The 20,382-nt window shown below is 45.7% G+C and overlaps 1 protein-coding gene across 2 annotated transcripts in view; it reads right to left on the bottom strand.

The window, feature by feature from the left end:
- tmem104 (transmembrane protein 104) overlaps nucleotides 1–19,604 on the bottom strand; it is a 77,949-nt gene extending 58,345 nt beyond the window's left edge. Inside the window, exons 1-3 of one of the 2 annotated variants that reach the window (XM_055654022.1) lie at nucleotides 19,476–19,604; nucleotides 6,431–6,518; nucleotides 4,159–4,280 (exon numbers count right to left, since the gene is read on the bottom strand). In XM_055654022.1, the coding sequence (XP_055509997.1) occupies nucleotides 4,159–4,280; nucleotides 6,431–6,475 (167 nt within the window). In that variant the 5' untranslated portion in view covers nucleotides 6,476–6,518; nucleotides 19,476–19,604. Of the gene's footprint in view, nucleotides 1–4,158; nucleotides 4,281–6,430; nucleotides 6,519–18,317; nucleotides 18,338–19,475 lie in introns of those variants that run through there. The other variant, XM_055654023.1, reaches the window with a different exon arrangement.
- Between the last annotated feature and the right edge of the window lie 778 nt (nucleotides 19,605–20,382).

Raw genomic sequence — 20,382 nt, 5'->3', positions numbered from 1 at the left:
CCAGGATGAGACGTTCCACACCAGGGCATCGGAAATGTCCTCGTTCTTCAGTGAACGGGGATTCCCCTCCTCCACCATAGATGAGGCTCGCACCAGGGTCTCATTCATACCCCGCAACACTGCTCTCTCTCCCCATCTCCGCTCTCGCAACAAGGGCAGAGTCCCCCTAGTCCTCACCTTTCACCCCACCAGCTGGCAAATACAACAAATAATCCTCCGCCATTTCCGCCACCTCCAACGTGACCCCACCACACGCCACATCTTCCCATCTCCCCCCATGTCTGCCTTCCGCAAAGACCGCTCCCTCCGCAAGTCCCTTGTCAATTCTTCCCTTCCCTCCCGTACCACCCCCTCCCCAGGCACTTTCCGTTGCAACCGCAAGAAATGCAACACCTGTCCCTTCACCTCCCCCGACTCCATTCAAGGACCCAAGCAGTCGTTCCAGGTGCGACAAAGGTTCACCTGTATCTCCTCCAACCTCATCTACTGCATCCGCTGCTCTAGATGTCAGCTGATTTATATCGGTGAGACTAAGCGGAGGTTGGGCGATCGTTTCGCCGAACACCTCCGCTCAGTCCGCAAGAACCTACCTGAACTCCCAGTGGCTCAGCACTTCAACTCCCCCTCCCATTCCCAATCCGACCACTCTGTCCTGGGTCTCCTCCATTGCCAGAGTGAGCAACACCGGAAATTGGAGGAACAGCACCTCATATTCCTCCTGGGTTGCTTGCGTCCGGATGGCATGAACATTGAATTCTCCCAATTTTGCTAGCCCTTGCTGTCTCCTCCCCTTCCTTAACCCTCGAGCTGTCTCCTCCCATCCCCCCGCCCTCAGGCTCCTCCTCCCTTTTTCCTTCCTTCTCCCCCCCATCAGTCTGAAGAAGGGTTTCGGCCCAAAACGTCACCCATTTCCTTCGCTCCATAGATGCTGCTGCACCCGCTGAGTTTCTCCAGCATTTTTGTGTACCTATAGAGCCTCTGCTGTCCTGTTGGTGAAGTTACACTAAAGAAGGGTCCTATACCGAAAACATCACCAATTCATGTCCTCCAGAGGTGCTGCCTGACCCGCTGAGTTACTACACCCATTTATATGGCTAGCCTGAAGTTCCTGGTGAATGGTGATCCCAGAATGATGTGGTGGGGTCTTGCCATGGGTGGTTAAACTCTTCAGTTTAAGAGTTGCTCATTGCCCCAGTAGCTTTGAGTCATGAACGTTCTGTGCCATCAATCAGCATGTGCCGTAATGTTAACCAGGTCTTGCTGCATGCTGGCAGGAGCTGCCTCTTTAGCTGAGAAATTGCTAATGGAATTAAACATTGTTGACTGATGACAAGTCAATGGAGAAGCAATTATATATGGTTGGCCCAGGACACTGCCCTAATGCAATGTCCTGCAGCGACAATCTGTGATCAGTCTGAAGAAGGGTTTCGGCCCGAAACGTCGCCTATTTCCTTCGCTCCATAGATGCTGCTGCACCCGCTGAGTTTCTCCAGCATTTTTGTGTACCTTCGATCTTCCAACATCTGCAGTTCCTTCTTGAACACAATCTGTGATTGGTTGGTCTTCACCAACCGACTACCACCCTTCTTTGTGAATGATATGACCCCAACCATCAGGATCCATTGATACTTATTCCTCTACACATGCTCACTGATCGATTGCTCCATTGAGTTACACAGCACAGAATCGGGTCAATTTGCCTATACACGTTCATCTTTTTTGTCTGCGTTTGGCCTACCCTCTAAACCTTTCCTATCCACGTACCTGTCCAAATATCTCTTAAACTGCAATTGTACCTGCCTCTACCACCTCATTCCATATATCCACCAACCTTCAAGGACAAACATACCTCATTTAGATATTATCCCCATCACCTTTAACCTATACCATCCAAATTTAGACACGCCTTCCCAAGAAAAAGACTGTCTGCCCTATCTATGCCCCTTATGATTTTATAAGCCTCAGGTTACTCCTCAGCCTACTTCGCTCCATGGAAAATAGTCAAGGCCTATCCAATCTCTCCTTACAACTCAAGCCCTCCAGTCCAGGCAACATTCCTGCAAATGTTTTCTACACCCTCTCTAACTTTAAATCACATCATTCTTATTTGATGGAGAGCAGAATTATTGGCCTTAACAACAATTTGTAAACATTATAGCATGACATCCCAACTCTCATACTCAATGCCTTAGGTGCTTGCTTACGATATACTTTCTTCACCACGCTGTCTGCATCACCACGTTCAGGGAACGATGTACTTGAAACCAAGGGTCTTGCTGTTCATTAACACTCCCAGGGCATTGTCATTCAATGTGCATGACCTGGCCTGGTTTAATTATCCAAAATATATCACATGGCATTCTTTTCCCCCTCCCGTCAAAGGAATAAAACAAGTAAAATTCCATCTGCCATTCCTTCGCCCACTTTCTTGGTTGATCTAGATCCTACTCAATGTAGACCTCAGATAAGATTCTTCACTGTCCACCATCCCACCAATTTTGATGTTTTCAACAAACTTACTGATATGCCCCCAAACAATCTCATCCAAATTATTATAGATGACAAACTTTAGAAGGTTGTCTCGGGTCTAGATCCAGCAGGATATAGAACAACTAGGAGAGTGGGCAAAGGAATGGCAGATGGCGTTTAATTCTGGGGTAGAGAGGAGAGGGCAGGGAAGTACAAAGTTGTGCATTTTGGGTGGTGAAAGCAGGCCAGGGGTCACACAATGAATAACAGGGCCTTGTTATTGAGCAGTAAGACCCTTGTTACAAGTACATAGATCCCAAAATATTGCGACACAGGCAGAGTGATGAAGGGTACGATACACTTACCGTCATCCTGGATAATAAAGGACCCAGCACCAATCCTTGTGGCACCCCACCGTGTTCCAGTTTGAAATGCCAATTCATTTCTCAGAACTAGCTCCAAATTCATAGTGGATTTTGTTTGAAAACAAGGTTAGAAAAGAAATACAATAGCATTGCAAAGGTTGTGTTCCCTGTTATCCTTTCTCCACCTCAGTTTATCTGGAGGTGGTTAGTCTCTAATTTTTACATCCTGCACTCATATCACGTACTTGCACATATGGTTTCCCCTCATATCATTTCCTGTATTGTGGGATTTATATTCTACACCAGTAGCACAAAAGATCCCTTACTATTTACATAAATCTATAATCGACTCCAGGATTCATTCTACTTTTGCCCTTTCTCAAAATAGTGCCGGTTCCATATCACCCTCTTCCTCACCCCATCAGTTTGTTATAATTTCCACTATTTATTGCCTGTGCTCTTCATTCCATAACCAAGTTTCAGTTATTCAAGACATTAAAATTGTTTCTTCCAGTGCTCCTTTACTTTGAATACAGGCAGCTTAATTTATTTTCAGCAACTTTCCTTTTTAGCATCTGGCTTTATTAACAATTCAAAAGATTATTATAAGATCTGTCTCAATTTAGTGCAACTATAATCTCATTTAAACAATAGAAGACCAATAATTTCATCAACTAAAATTAGTTAATGAATCTCATCTGCAAGTTCTCACTGAAAAATGGGTAAATTGTTTTTATTGATTCTTAATTATGAGATGATGAGAAATTGAATACAAAGGAATCTAATTATCAGCATAATATACAGTTTATTTAATTGAAACTAGGAAAAGTTCCAAACTTGAACTAAAGCATGCAAAATCTAAAAGATGATGCTTGGCCACTATTCCCCCTCAAAAAAATCCTACCCCTTTGGGCTATTAGTCATTGAGAGATGCAGCATTGAAACGGGCCCTTTGGCCCATCAAGTCCAAGCTGACCATCCTCATCCTAAGTCCATGCTGACCATCCTCCTCCCATTTACACCGATCTAATCCAACTTTATTCACTTTGTATTGTCATCAACTCTCTCCCCAGATACTACACTACACCAACACACTTGGCCATAGCAGCCAATTAACCTTTTAACCTGTACACAGACAACACTCAGGATCAGGGTTGATCTCAGTTTTCTTGCACTGTGAGGAGGTGGCTCTACCAGCAATGTAACTGGGCCGCCCCCTTATTGCTACAATTCTTAGGTGTATCGTTGCCATAACAGTTGGTTTCAGCCAACAAGTGCTCAGCACTCTTCCAGTTGCTGTCCAGTATCGCAATTGCATAAATACCTCATAAATGCCAAGAAGATAATGAGGGCAAGGCTCACAGCCCAGCCAGAAACAGCAAAGGCCTGTGGCATTGTCAGCGCTCCTGTCCCAACGATCAAGTTAAACATATAAACGAGGCCCACCTAAAAAAATGAAGCAGAAACCACATTAGTGACACTTACCACACCTTCCTATTTTCCTGTTACCTCTATAGATCGTTGACTCAATTCACAATCCAAGACACAAGCAGCATTTCAAGGCAGAGGATTTAACTAACTGAAAACATGCCATGCCAATCAGCAGGGCGTTAAAATTTGTTCTTACATTTATACACAGAATGTTAATGTGGGCAAAAGATAATGGGACGCTTCTTCCTGATTTCTTTTGAAGTGATGGTGGTGAGCCAGCTGTGGTCACTGTTTGAGTACATTCCCGCAGGAGGTTCAGGAATTCGACAGAGGAACAATGATAAATGGTGCAGTCAGCATTGGTCTCTTAAACACGAGGTTTGGAATATTGTGCTTTGGGTAGATTTGGAAATAATTTGTCGGAAGGAACTGCAGGTGCTAGTTTAAACCGAAGAGACACAAAAAGCTGGAGTAATTCAGCAGGACTGGCAGCATCTCTGGAGGGAAGGAATGGGTGATGTTTCAGGTCGAGACCCTTCTTCAGAAATAATTTATGCTCCCTAGATGCTGCCTCACCCGCTGAGTTTCTCCAGCATTTTTGTCTATCTTCGATTTTCCAGTATCTGCAGTTCCTTCTTGAACATTCAGAAACAATTTACCTGTTTAAACACCTCCACAACCATGGATCATCAAGTATTGAAGTGCAATGAAGTGCAGTCGTTACTGTAATGTCAGAAAGTTACCCGAGATAGGTGTCAGATAATCTGCCTTACTTCCTTGGGTTGAGGCATAAATATTCCTTCAATGGTGTCTGGGGACCTTTAACAATTACCCGAGAATAGAAGTGGGCTTGAACGCAGGTCTCATCTTAGTCATCGCTCCCCTGGCAGTGTGGCATTCTATCAGCGCTACAGGAGTATCAGCTGAGATTATGTGCTCAAGTGTCTTGAGTAGGAGTTCTACTATACGAGGCCAAATAATATGTTTCTAACTAAACAACAATTGATACCTTGACTCAGTCCCGACAATTGCACTGTTCCCTGTCGGGATTGGGGTTGTCAATAGGCCGGGAGGAGTGAGTATGAGTATTTGAGCCACCGCCTTCAGGACAGAGCCAGGGCAATGGTCTGTAGGTACGCCATGTTCGTGAGCGCCCGTAACTAGGGGCCGGTGCTGTGGGTGGCGTCCTCGAAGGGGCGGGATTTATGTGAACACGTGATTTGATGCCTGCCATCTGGGGCGGGATCCATGTGTACACGTGATAGATGTGGCCCGCCATCCTCTCCGACATGCGTCCTGGACCCTATGCAGAACAAGGTTGCCGACCCCTGGTTTAACACATTACATTTGCACAAAATCCTTGAAACTATTACAGATACATTATGCATAGGGGTTGCAAATTATCCCGCCGGCTATGGGAGTAAGATCGTCCCATCAATGGAAGGTTAGAGGCCCTGACCGCTGGAGGACAAAAGGTTGAACTTTATTTTTTTGCTTTTCATCACAGTGAGGAACGTGGAGTTGTCACTGTGGTGGATGTTCATGTTAAAATGTATTTTGCGTGTTCTGTTGCTTTTTATTGGTATGATTGATGGCAAATCAAATTCCTCGTATGTTGCAAAACATACTTGGCTAATAAAGTATGATTATGATTTGAACATTATTCAACTTCCCAATAAGGACTTTAACATAGAAACAATACACCTATAATTGTTAACTCTCTTTTCAAAAACTTCACAGCTCCTTCCTCTCCAGCAGCTCTCATGTATGCACTGTGGAATAGACAGGATCAGATGGAACCACACATGTGTTGAGCAACCTGGCACCTTCATGACTACATATTTCAGAGATAAAGTTCAAATATGAACAATGAAAGTCTAACTTGCAGTAATATTATTCTAGGTAAACTACACTTATGATACCTGTAGTGCAAAGAAAACAAAGAACAGAGAGCAACCATCGCATTGCAAAGTCCATAGTGCTTCAGTGCTGAGGTAAGGTTGAGCAGTGTGGTTAAAGGGAAGAAGCTGTTCTTGAACCTTGTTCCTGATCATAGCAGTGAGAATAGAATGTGGCCTGGGTAGTATGGGGGCGTTGATGTTATTCCCCAATACCCAGCTCCTTGAGTACACATTAATATTACTAACTCAACAGTAAATACTCACATATGGAGAGTACAACTCCCCCGTATCTGTAATCCCACCCGGCATCTTTAGTTCTTAAAACAGCGACGTCGAACAATAAGAGACGGATCTGCAATTAATTAAAGTTTTGCAATTAAAAGTAGTTATATTATCTATCTATATAACTAAAAGTCTCATTTTGACCACTTCCTCTGTGCGTTGTATAATGATTTAAGAAAAAACATTACGCTATGATTTTTGGCCATCTTACTCAGTCTTCCTCCGCTGAGGCAGCCCCGAGGATTTGTCCGATCGATGAAAATTAAAAAGTTATGAATGTTTAAAAAATCTTAAGATCAGCTGATTGGTCCTATTGCCTGTCAATCACCATGATGAAGGTAACGTCCCTTCCGGGGGGGGGGCAGGGGGGGGGGGGGGGCAGGATTATAGAACCACGGATGCCTGGACGCGAGTCAGTTACTCTGGAAGATTGCGAGATAGAGGCCACAACTGTGATTCAAAGCTGTGAATCAACTGAACTGTGAGTCTGCAATGTACTTGCAATAAATGATTTTTAGCCCTTAATGAAAATGAAATGAGTTGTTTGGCCTGCCCTGTGCTTGAAACTGCAATGGAAATGAAATGAAAATGCAATGTTGTTTGGCTGCCCTGTGCTTAAAACCAGGGCTGCCAACTCTCACGCTTTGAGCGTGAGAATCACGCATTTCAGCCAATTCTCACGCTGAATTCAGTCCCTGCACAGCAAGGATCCTATAGCGGAGCTGTGAGTGACGTCTTGTCTCGTCTTTCTTGGTCGGATGTGCAGCCGCCGGATGTCAGCGCCTCTGTCTGCGAGCGCTGCGCTGCCGGCCACTGCTGCAGCCTCGCTTCCTCCCTCCTGCCCTTCAACTCACACGGCAGCGCCAGCACCGCCAATCCACGCTACACTGTGCCCGCCAGACTCCCCAATGGGCGGCTGGAGAAAGAGAGGGAGGAGAGAAAGAGAGGGAAAGAAAAAAAGGGAGGGATGGAGGCAAAGAGAGATGGGGGAGGGAATGTAGAGGGGAAGGAGAAAGGGGGAGAAAGAGGGAGGGTGAGGAAAGAGAGGGGGGAGGAGAGAGGGAGGGATGGGGGAGAGAAAAGAGGGAGGGATGGGATCTGTGCAGTCTGGGGAAGCGGGTCAGTTGGCGGCTGTGAGTGACGCCTCGGCTCTTCTCTTCTTTCTTGGTTGGATGTGCAGCCGCCGACAACATGAAGCAGCCGGAGATAGAACGAACCAGGTGAATCAATTGTAAAACATGGGGGCCAAACATCTAGAACAGAGTTTGGCAACCTACGGCACACAGCGTTTCTTTTTCAATTCGTTTTTGCGGGGTTGGGGCAGGCGAGCTGACCAGAGAACTGCAGCCAGTCCCTGGGACGCGAGCTGATGTGGGAATTTGATCATTGTGGACAAATTGGGCCAGCCATGTACATGTTGTATAACTCTGACTCTATGCAGATCTGAATGGGCTTAGAATGACCATTTAAGCAAAATTACCTCCACTTTCCCCATTTTGATTCCTGAGATGAATATCCCTTTGCTCTGTTAACAGTGTTAAAGTATTTATGAGGTAGAGTCAGGAAAGGGAACATGTTATTTTTTTTTTGGTTTGCTTTAATTTGTTCGTTGATTGTTTGTTGACTGCCATAATTTCTGAAATGGTCTTAAAGTAACTTGACTGTTATAAAGCAGTAATAAGTGATTTTTGTCCAAACAATTGGAACTTGCATAAAATGTTTGCATTATTAGCAGGACTGCCAACTCTCACGCATTGAGTGCGAGACGCACGCATTGAGCGGGAGACGCATTTCACAAAATTCTCACGCTCTCACGCTGATCACAAAATTTGTCACGCTCAAATATCTGCACGTGCTGGAAGTTGTTTTAGAGATAAGTAAAAACCATGAGGGGATTATAAGTTGAATGCATAGTCTCTTTCCCGGGATATGCGATTCAAGCACTAGAGGGTATTGGTTTAAAGCAGGGCTGTCAAACTACCGGCCCGCCGGATGATTTTGGGGAAAAAAAGTAGTTTAGTTTCTCCCATGTGATAGGTGAGACACGGCAGTGGTCCCAGCACCAACCCCCCTCCCCCTTCCCCCCTGAGGCACGGCACACACCTCCCACCCTCACCTCCAGCGGCTCTATGTCCGTCGGCCGCTCTGTCCACACCCCATGGAGTTTTAACCTCGGCCCGGATCCAGGAGCAGACCGGGAGAGTGGGGGCGTCGGTGCCGCCTCCGGAGCCACGGGGATGAATCTCGGGCTAAGGCTCCGCTCCGATGCCCGGGTCAATGACCCTCACCTCCCCTGGAAGTTAGAGAAGTCAATGTTAACACCACTGGGGTGTAAGCTACCCAAGCGAAATATGAGGTGCTGTTCCTTCAATTTGCGCTGGGCCTCACTCTGACAATGGAGGAGGCCCAGGACAGAAAGGTCAGGTTGGGAATGGAAAGGGGAGTTAAAGTGCTGAGCAACTGGGAGATCAGGTAGGTTAAGGCGGACTGAGCGGCGGTGTTCAGTGAATTAGGTTGCCCCCCCCTTCCACTCTTTTCAACACCTCTGATCCATCTTCAGGAATATTGCACTGGCATGACTGAACTTTGATATTATTTTATAGGATGAGAGGGTGTTATTGGTAAGGCCTGTATTTATTGACCACTTCCAATTCCCTTGATGAAAGAAAGACAATATTTCAGGATAGTGTGATACCTGCAAGGGTAAATTGAGGTCATGTTACCCCTGCTCCCCTCATTCTTCTGACTAGCAATTGCTAGTTTGGGAGGTCCCAAAAATGACAGCAAAGGCACAGGCAATTGGATCACAAGTTTATGTAGGAATATAATACAATATAACTGCTGATAATGGCTTTCAGCAGCTCAGTGCCCAGTTTGGAGTTGCCAAAGAGTTTTGAATCCATCCTATTTATACAATGGCACCACACAGATATAGAGGTTTTTCTGAATATGAAGGCAAGATTTGGCGATACCTATACTATCATGGGCAGATGGAATAGCACACACAGTATCAAACAAGTTTATCCCTTTTCGATTTTCAAAATGCCTGCTGTGGTCTGGACCCAATATTCTATTAGGACCTACTTGCCTGAACACAGAGCAACTCAACCAAAGGTTGCTCTTACTTACTTCAATTTGGGAGATTTCCCCAAGGAAATATCACGACTATCCATCTTTCCCAACCCACTAATACAACGCTCTTCTCCTCACTTTCTAAATGCTCCTCTAGCCTTCCGAATGTCTTTACAACACAGACTACCGATTAAAGTTGTCTTTAGGCTGCTAGAAAGCGTGTGGTTTAAATGTTCCTGATTGCAGGAAAGTTAACCCCATCTCTCAAATTGTTGGAGGAAAGAACTGCAGATGCTGGTTTAAACTGAAGATAGACACAAAATGCTGGAGTAACTCAGTGGAACAGGCAGCATCTCTGGATAGGAATAGGTGACGATTTGGGTCGAGAAAAAGGGCCTCGACCCGGAACGTCACCCATTCCTTCTATCCAGAGATGCCGCCTGTCCAGCTGAGTTACTCCAGCATCTTGTGTCCCTCAAAAGTGTTATCTAATAGTAAAGCCTCTTGGCCGAGGCGGTCACCTATCCAGAGATGTCACCCACATTTCCCTCAAATATACTGGTTTAGAAAGGACTTTATTATCACCCGAGGGTCACATGGCGTCTATGTCACATAATGCAAAAGAAAATGTTCTTTGTTTTAATTTTATCCAATAAGTGAGTTTGGTATTCCGACTGAGCATGCCCAGGTCATAGGTCACAAGTGAAAAACACTCTCGGCAGCCATGCTACGGCATGGACATAGACCTGGGCCTCCTCTGCAGCCAGGATCAATCCCGGGTCTCCGGCGCTGCAATCGCTGCCAAACCACAACTGGACCATCCCCCCCCCCCCCCCCCCCCCCTCCCCCTCCCTCTCCCCTCTCTCCCCCCAAACGGGGGGCGGACAGAAATGTTGGGAGTCAGACGGGAGCGGCACCCACAGGAAGCGCAGAGAGGCAGCGCTATATCCAGCTCAACTCTGCCTGTTGACCTACCAGCCATACCTGGACTTACGGGAACGACGGCCCAGGCTTACAGCCAGTGCGGAAAAGCAGGGCTAACTCCACAGCTCCGGGCTGGTGTCCCGTCAGTCCAGGGAGGGCTGTAGGGTAACCCGGCGAGACAGGCAGAGTTGAGCTGGATTTAGATTAATATATCAGAGTGATGGCAAGAGCAGAGTATGGAGGAGAAAAGGAACTGCCCAAGATCCAAAGCATATCACCTCATCTGTGAAACACGGTGGTGGGGGTGTTATGGCCTGGGCATGTATGGCTGCTGAAGGTGCTGGCTCACATCTTCATTGATGATACAACTGCTGATTGTAGATGCATAATGAATTCTGAAGTGTTATCACACATCCTATCTGCTCAAGTTCTAACAAATGCCTCAAAACACATTGGCCGGCGGTTCATTCTACAGCAAGACAATGATCACAAACATACTGCTAAAGCAACAAAGTTGTTTATCAAAACTAAAAATGGTCAATTCTTGAGTGGCCAAGTCAATCACCCGATCTGAATCCAAATGAGCATGCCTTTTATATGCTGAAGAGACAACTGAGAGGGATTAGCCCCCAATACAAGCATAAGCTAAAGATGGCTGCAATACAGGTCTGGCAGAGCATCACCAGAGAAGACATCCAGTACCTGGTGATGTCCATGAATCGCAGACTTCAAGCAGTCATTGCATGCAAAGAATATGCAACAAAATACTAAAGATGACTACTGTCATTCACATGACATTGCTGTGTCCCAAACATTATGGTGTCCTGAAATGGGGGGGGACTATGCATAAACACTGCTGTAATTTTTACATGGTGAAACCAAAATGTATGAAAATGGCCTTTATTAAAATCTGACAATGTGCACTTTAATCGCATATATGATTATTATAAATCCAAAATTGTGGAGTACAGAGTCAAATAAATAAATGATGAGTCTTTGTCCCAAACATTATGGAGGGCACTGTGACTATTATCCAGAAAAACTATGCTATAAAACCAAGGCGTCGATGGATTATAATTTTAGTTGCTCAATTTCAGGGAGAGAATAGATACAAAAGTAAATGGATCCAAAGGATGGGATAAAAGCAAATGTTGAAAATTGTAGATCTGGCAAGTTAGCTTACCATCAGCAAATACGAAAAACAAACCTTGCTCCTCTGACCTGAAACAATAATTTAGTTGGTTAATCACTAAAGTACTGCGTGAATTGTTCAACATTACCAAGTATTTCAAAGTTGCTCCATATTATTTTTCTTTGAATCACTGATGTAAAAAAACACAACCACTTACAAGCTGCATGTGGCTGTAACTATGCAGAACTGACATTTGTAATAAATGTAGTTCCTCTATTGCATCAACTGATCATGTGAATGCACTGGGGCAGATTGTCCTGCCCAGAGTCACAGCCTGTACTCGGCTTCTTGGAATGCAGAAGAATGAATGAGCGGATTCTTCCCAATTGAGCAGCGACTCTGCTTAAGATTGTCTGCATGAGTCCTCGGAGCGCAAATGCCAACAAAACATGAAGTTTAATAACTCAAACACTTGGCCTTTTCCACAGACTGTTAGGTGCAGCCAGATGCAATGGCGCTGATCATTTGAGATCGAGTTCAGTAGCTCACTGTGCCAGCATCTGACTTTCGGGACATTTTAGAAGTCTGTGGTGAGGATGGGGATGTTGGGAGGAATGGTCAGTGTTTCAGCACTGATGCTTGCATCGGCACTTTCCAGCCCCGGCTGCTGAATTGTCCAAAAATTCTCACTGACACAGCACTTGATCAAAAAGGAAACCAAGGTTTGAGCACAATCTTGTGGTTCTGCTTCTTGCGTTTGAGGCAGCAGAAGTTACGTAATGCCCTCCAGGCGCTGTAGCCAGTTCAATGAGCAGTTGTCGAGGGCCGTGAAGTCTACCCCTCTACCAGGAGGGCGGAGGACAGCGCAGTCAAAAATGACATGCTGCTCTGTTTGCTGGTCCGATCCACAAACGCAGGCTGCTGATGAACGCAGCCCCCAGCGATGTATGCTGGCATTGAATCGGCTGACCCCTGTACAGAGCCAGTTCAGGGCGGCCAACTGTTTGCGGGGCAGGTCCGAGCCGGGTGGGGCTGTGGTGTTCGGTGCAACAGTGAAATGTGAGATCGCAAAGTCTGTTCCCAGCTGGTTCTCCATGCTCCTAGTGTGTTGAAACAGGGAGGCACAGAGGGTCGCTGCGTGATGGGAAAAGGGACGATGAGGTGACAGGCTTTAAGGTCCCAGTTGCTGTGAGTCCTGGGCGAGGTGGTGCAAAGGATGTTTGCCGTCCGATGGGGCCTTGCACACCAGCCTATGTGAAGTACTCCCTGCGAAGCTTGGCGGGTGCTATTCCTGCAAGCACCGGCGGAAGATCTGTCGGAGTAGGGCATAGGCAGCCGGTGATGATCCACATTGTGGTGTTGAGCATGGCATCTAGCTTGCTAGTATGAGTGCAGTGGGACCATGCTGGGGCGGCGTACTCAGCCGCGCTGTACACAAGTGCAAGAGCACTGGTTTGGAGAATAGATGTCCTGGCACTCCATGACTATCCAGCAAAGTAACGCAGGAGGTTGTTCTGCGCTGGGACTTTAGCATGGAAAGCTTCAAGGTGTTCTTGTGGTAATCGGGCACATCAAAAATAACTGATAAGGAACAACCAATATGGATCACAACAAGGAAATCATGTTTGACGGTTAGATTTTGAGATTGTAAATAGCAGAATGTTTTAAGAGGACCATGTTGATGCCCAGTCAGGTCAACATTGTCATATGCACAAGTACAGTAAAAAATCTTAACTTGCACCAGCATCACATGCATGTTGACTTAGATGTGGAAGTTAGTTGACTTTGATACAGGAAGTTATTCATTAAAATTAGAGTGCACAGTATTGTGCACACTTGTACAGATTTAACACAAAACAATGGGAATAAATTGGTAATTTGAGTTGGGAGACATGGTGACAGTCCCAACTGTTCCAAACCTTTAATGGTTTGGATGAGATGACTGAAGGTTGTTTATCCAAATCAGCTGATGACACAGAGCTAGCTGCAATGTGGAGGATGCAGAGGGACTTCAAGTAAATATGCCGTAAAGGTGCAAAGACGTAACAAGTGGAGTATAATGTGGAAAATATGCAGCCATCCACTTTGACAGAACAATAAAGGCAGAGCATCTTTTCCCTAAAGTTTGGCTTAGTTTATTGTGTTTTGAGATAGTGAATAGCTTTAGTTTGTGCTACACAGTCAAATCAAATTGTACATTTTGATGCAGCTAACACCACACCCAAGGGGAGAGCCAGCCCCTGCTCACAAACTGACCAGCCAGTCCTGATCATAGACTCAATGGACACACGGAGAACCCTGTCCAAGGTCAACCCGTGGAAAGCAGTTGGACCCGACAACATCCCAGGACGGGTGCTCAAGGAATGTGCGAATGAGTTAGCAGATGTGCTAACAGACATCTTCAACATCTCACTTAGTCAAGCCATTGTCCCCACATGCCTCAAAACATCCACAATTATCCCAATAGCAAAGAAATCAGTTGTGGCCTGCCTAAATGATTATCGCCCTGTCGCCCTAACTCTTATAGTAATGAAGTGCTTTGAACGCCTGGCTAAACCTCACATCACTGCCAGCCTCCCCTCATCGTTAGACCCCCTCCAGTTCGCCTACCACCCCAAACTGGAAAACAAAAACACCTACTCCAGAATTCTGTACATTGACTTCAGCTCAGACTTTAACACCATCATCCCACAGAGACTTGTGGTGAAACTAACCCTGCTGGGCCTCAACACCACCCTGTGTCACTGGATCCTGGACTTTCTGACAGAGAGACCGCAGTCAGTCCGTGTTGGCAAGAACACCTCAGGCTCGATCACGCTGAGCACTGGCTCCCCTCAAGGCTGTGTGCTCAGCCCGCTGTTGTTCACACTGCTCACACATGACTGTGCTGCTAGATTCAGGGACAACAGGATTATAAAATTTGCAGATGACACCACAGTGGTGGGGCTCATTAGTGGAGAGGATGAAACAATGTACAGGGAGGGAGTGAAACAACTAGTGGACTGGTGCAGCAACAACAATTTAGAATTAAATGTAGACAAAACAAAGGAGATGATTGTCGACTTCAGGAGGTCGCAGCCCAAACACACACCCCTCAACATCAGTGGCATCACGGTGGAGAGTGTGGAGAGCATAAAGTTCCTCGGAGTGCAAATCACAGACAGTCTCACCTGGTCCAGGAACATCACTGGGATTGTCAAACGGGCCCATCAGCGACTGCACTACCTGAGGAAACTCAAACAGGTCTCACTTCCCACCAACATCCTCAGGACTTTTTACAGGGGCACGGTGGAGTCTGTACTCACGTACTGCATGAACACGTGGTACTCCAACTGTAACTGCTCAGACAGGAAGTCTCTGCAGAAGGTAGTGAGGGGAGCAGTGAGGATCATTGGCGTCTCGCTACCCTCGGTACAAGAACTGTTCCAGACCCGCTGCCTGAAAAAAGCACTGAGCATAGCAAAGGACAGACTGCACCCACTCCACACACATCTAGATCTCCTGCCATCAGGAAAGAGATACCGCAGCATCAAAGCTCGTCAACCAGACTGCTAAACAGCTTTCTTCCACAGGCTGTGAGGCTGCTAAACAGTCACTCCACCTGATTCTGCTGCTTTTGCACTGACAATTTAATAACTGGCACTGAGTAATAACTCTGGCACTTGCTCAGAGCCCTGGACATTTTATGACTGTTTTTTTTAACTTGTATTTTAATGTTGCTTTTTTTACCTGCATTTTTTAAAAACTATTTGTACTGTTTTTATCAGGAACTGGATTGTTTTTTATTTATGCGTGAAATGTTTAAGTTTTTATGTACGATGCTCCGGTATTCCCTGGGAAACGTCTTCTCATTTTGCACTGTACAATTGTTGCTTTGCATGATGACAATAAAAGGATGATAATGATAATAATGATCAAGCCATACACTGGGTGGAAGATTGCAACCTTCACGTGGTCCGCCCTGTTTTGACTAATGCAATCAACCCGGCGTGCACAATCAAATAAGATCAAATAGAACAAGTTTCCTACAACTTTAGGCTGTGCACGCCATACGCAAGAAGAAGAAGCCATACACAAGCATAACAGCAAATGCAAAGAGAAAAATAGCACAGTGCAAAATAGTGTTACAGCATTACAGTGAAAAAGTCCAAGATCTGTAATGAGGTAGGTTGGAAGATCGAGGCTACACCCAGGATACCGGACGTCCGTTCAGTAGCCTGATAACAGCGGGGAAGCATCTGTTCCCAGATATGATGATACATGATTTCAAGTTCTGTATCTTCTGTCCAACGGGGAAAGAAGGAATGACCAGGATAAAGAAGGCCCGTGATTACATTGGCTGCTTTCCCAAGGCAACTTGGTGAAGATGAAATTGATGGTTGGGAAATTCGTTTGTGTGATGGACTGGGCTATATCCACAACTTTCTGGAATGTCTTGCCGTCTTAGGCAGAGCTGTTGCCAAACCAAACTGTGGCCAAATTCAAATTGCGATGCATCCAAATGGAATGCCTTCTACGGTGCATCTGTAGATGTTGGCAGGAGTCACTGGGGACATGCTGAACTTCCTTAGTCTCCTGAGGAAGTAGAGAAGCTGGTGTGCTTGTTGACCATAGCTTCAACGTGGCCAATATTTCAAAGATTGAAAAATATTGCTCTCAGAGGAACGTGCATGTGGCCCTTGTACATGAATCAGAGTTAACATGAAGGGTCAGCAAACGATGAGATAGGTAAACAGTGCAATGGTCTTGACTGCAAGATTTGAGTACCATAGAAATGGCATCCTATAGTTTTGGTGATGGGACAAGAGTCCTAGTGAGGCCACACCTGGAATATTGTGTACAGTGTAGGAACACCAGTGTAAATTAGAACATAATATTGTGCCTTTGGACAATGTTCTCAAGGCAAATTCTGTAGATGTAAAAAGGGAAGGGAATTATAGAGATTTTTGAAGACCTTAAAGTCAAGAAAGAAAACCATATGCCAGGAAGAGACTGCTGGAAAGGGCTCTCAATCCTCTGCACTGGAAAGGGGATTCAATGGGATTCAAGCATTATAGATACAGTGCATTCAGAAAGTAGTCAGACCCCTTCACTTTTTCCACATTTTGTTACGTTACAACCTTATTCTAAAATTGATTAAATTCCTTTTTTTTAAATCATCAATCTACACACAATACCCCATAATAAAGTAGTGAAAACATGCGTTTAGAAATGTTTGCAAAGTAATTAAAAATAAATAACTGAAATATCAAATTTACATAAGTATTCAGACCCTTTACTCAGTACTTTGTTGAGGCACCTTTGGCAGCGATTAAGCCTCAAGTCTTCTAGGGTATCACGCTACAAGCTTGGCACACCTGTGTTTGGGTAATTGCTCCCATTCTTCTATGCAGATCCTCTCAAACTCTGTCAGGTTGGATGGGGAGTGTCGATGCATAGCTATTTTCAGGTCCCTCCAGATATACCTCATCTATTTCCCACTCCACCAGATGTTTGGCAATCTCCAAGCGAGCTGTCATGTGCCTTTTACTGAGGAGTGGCTTCCGTCTGGCCACTCTACCATAAAGGCCTGATTGGTGGAGTGCTGCAGATATAGTTAACCTTCTGAAAGGTTCTTCCATCTCCACAGAGGAACTCTGGAGCTGTCAGTGACCATCGGGTTCTTGGTCACCTCCCTGATTGCTCAGTTTGGCCGGGAGAGAAGGGCCTTGCTCAGAGTCCTGGTATTTCCAAAGTTCTTCCATTTAAGAATGACGCAGGTCACTTCGGGACCTGCAATGCTGCAGAAATTGGTTTATACCCTTCCCCAGATCTGTGTCTCAACACGATCCTGTCTCGGGCGTCTACAAACAATTCCTCCGTCTTCGTGGCTTGGTTTTTGCTCTGACATGCAGTGGCAACTGTGGGACCTTATATAGACAGGTGTGTGCCTTTCCAAATCATGTCCAATCAATTTAATTTACCACCGGTGGACTCCAATCAAGTTATAGAAATATCTCAAGGATAATCAATTGAAACAGGATGAACCTAAGCCCAATTTTGAGAGTCATAGCAAAGGGTCTGAATGTGACATTTCAGTTATTTATTTTTAATTACTTTGCAAACAATTCTAAACACCTGTTTTTGCTTCTTCATTCTGGGGTTTATGTGTAGATTGATGATTTAAAAAAATGAATTTAATTCATTTTAAAATAAGGCTGTAATGTAACAAAATGTGGAAAAAAAAAGTGAAGCGGTCTGAATACTTTCTGAATCCACTGTATATGTTTTTGGTACTGAAATCCTGTGCACAGCTGTATTCTTTATCATTAATTAAAATGTAGGTACTTTATTTGCTGGAACAAATGATTACTGCTGCTTTTAAGATTGCAAGAAAATGAACTAATTAAAATGAGTGAATATCTAAAGTTAACAATGTTTTGACAAAGGGCCCAGACCTGAAACATTTACTTTTCAATTCCCATAGATGCGGCTTGACCAGTTCGACTTTCCCAAAATGTTCTACCTCATCTATTTGCCACACATCTGCTCTTTGCCCACCCCAGGACAGAACAAGAACAGGATATCACTGGTTTTTACCTCCCACTCCACCAGCCTCCACATTCAACAGATCATCCTTTGCAATTTCTGCCAACAACATCCTTTGATCCCCCTTCAGCATTTCATAAAGCAGCTCTCTCCCTTTGTAACTTCCTGGTCCACTCCTGGCACCATCACCCACACACAAGGCAAGGCACTTACCCATGCAACCACAGGAGATGCAACTCCTCTCTTTTTAACTCTTCCCTTTCCATCACTGCAAAATACAGGACAGATGAAGCAGTTTGGCACTTCCTCCAGCCATCAGTACTGCATTCAGCTCTACATATATACTCAAAATATAGATAGAGCAAAAACCCTTTTTAAACCACAGGAGTAACCCTCAGCTTCCTGATGCCTACCATTTTAATTCTCCACCCCAGACTCCTGCACTGTTACTGCATGGCCAACGTGAGCTTGAAAAACAGCACCTCTTCTTCTGTCTGGAGACTTCCAAAATTATGTGGGGCATAGATGGGAAAAATAGTAGGAAACTTCCCTATAACATAGGTGTTTAAAATATAGGCTCAGAGGTTAGAGTGATTTAAGAAAAAAAAAATTCACCCAGAGTGTGGTTTGAATCTGGAACATACTGCCACGGTGGATAGTGGGAGCAGAGACTCTCAGAACATTTAAGTATCTGGATGATCACTTCAATTGTCAAGAGATACAATGGTTATGGATTCAGTGGTAAATAGGATTACTAATGATGTATATATAGAAAGGCACTACAGATGCTGGCATATGTTGAAGATAGACACAAAGTGCTGGAGTAACTCAGTGGATCAGTCAACATCTCTGGAGAATAAGGATGGGTGACGTTTCGGGTCTGAAGGGTCCTGACCCATCCTTTTTCTCATCCGTCTCCCCATCTGCTCCCCCTCCGTGCCAGGCACCCGCCCGCCCGCCATCCACCACACACGTACCCCTATATGTTGCACTCCTTCCACCCCCGATGAGACACACCTTCCCTGTCACACTCCCCCCGACCCATCTCCTTACCTATACACTTCCCCATCCCCGGAACCCTTCACCTCCACTGTAACTTTCTCTCCCCCCCTCTCCCCCTCTCTCCCTCCCCACTCACCCGGCCCGTCCACTCACCCAGCTGTCACTACCCCGCTTAGCCCTCCCCTTGCTCCGGGTCCCCACAACCCAGGCCTGTCGTCCGCTGCTCCACCCTAAGTTGGGTGGGCACACCTCATGCCCCCTCAGCACGGGCCTGTCTGTCGCCCGCTTCCCCACCCCCGCCCCCCCCCGCGCGCAGGCCCGTCTGGCCGTTGGCCGCTCACTCACTCACGCGCGCGCGCGCTCACTAACCTCAGCCGCCGCCGTTCCTCCGAACCGGACCGCGCGCTGATTGGCCACCAGCTGCCTACTTCGTTCGGAGTCACGGGACGGAGGTTTAAAGCCGCGTGGCGGTGACGTAAGCGGGAGGGCGGGGCACCCGTTGGAGGCAGAGCCGGAGCTGGACAGCGGGCAGGGTGATGATGCCGGGAATGTGTTGATGCCTCAGCAGCCAAAATAAAAGGATCTACATCTTATCTGTACTGAATCATGCAAATCAGCATCGGTATAATCTGCATCTGTACAGAATTGGTCATACACGGAATACAACAGACCCTTCAAACCACCTGGTCTACGCCGAGCAAGATGCCCATCTAAACTAGTCCCATTTGGCCCATATCCCTCTCAACCTTCCCTATCCATGCACTTGTCCAAATGTATTTTAAATAATTGTTTAAGAAGGAACTGAAGAAGGGTTTCGGCCCGAAACGTTGCCTTTTTCCTTCGCTCCATAGATGCTGCTGCACCCGCTGAGTTTCTCCAGCTTTTTTGTGTACCTTGTATTTTAAATAATGTGGGAAGGAACTGCAGATGCAGGTTTATACCAAAGATAGACACAACATTGAATTGAATTAAATACTTTATTGACACATGTGACAAGTCACAATGATATTATTTGTTTCACATAACCAAGGTGTATGCAAAGGGACGTAAGGGTGCCAACAAAGTTACAAAGTATCTGTGCCAGGCCCCCCTTTGTTCTCCCCCCTCACCCCCCACGGTGGTTCCCCCACACTGGGTCCACCTTTGTTCTAGAACCAGGGGTCAGTTTAAGAATATGGGGTAGGCCATTTAGGCCATTCCCTATAACCCTTGAAACCTTTACTAATCAAGAATCTGGGTCAATGTCCACCTTAAAAATACCCAATGACTTGGCCTC

The sequence above is a fragment of the Leucoraja erinacea genome, chromosome 23 (genome assembly GCF_028641065.1).
Source record: "Leucoraja erinacea ecotype New England chromosome 23, Leri_hhj_1, whole genome shotgun sequence".
NCBI classification, from domain to species: domain Eukaryota; kingdom Metazoa; phylum Chordata; class Chondrichthyes; order Rajiformes; family Rajidae; genus Leucoraja; species Leucoraja erinaceus.
This window is presented reverse-complemented; position numbering and strand designations above follow the sequence as displayed.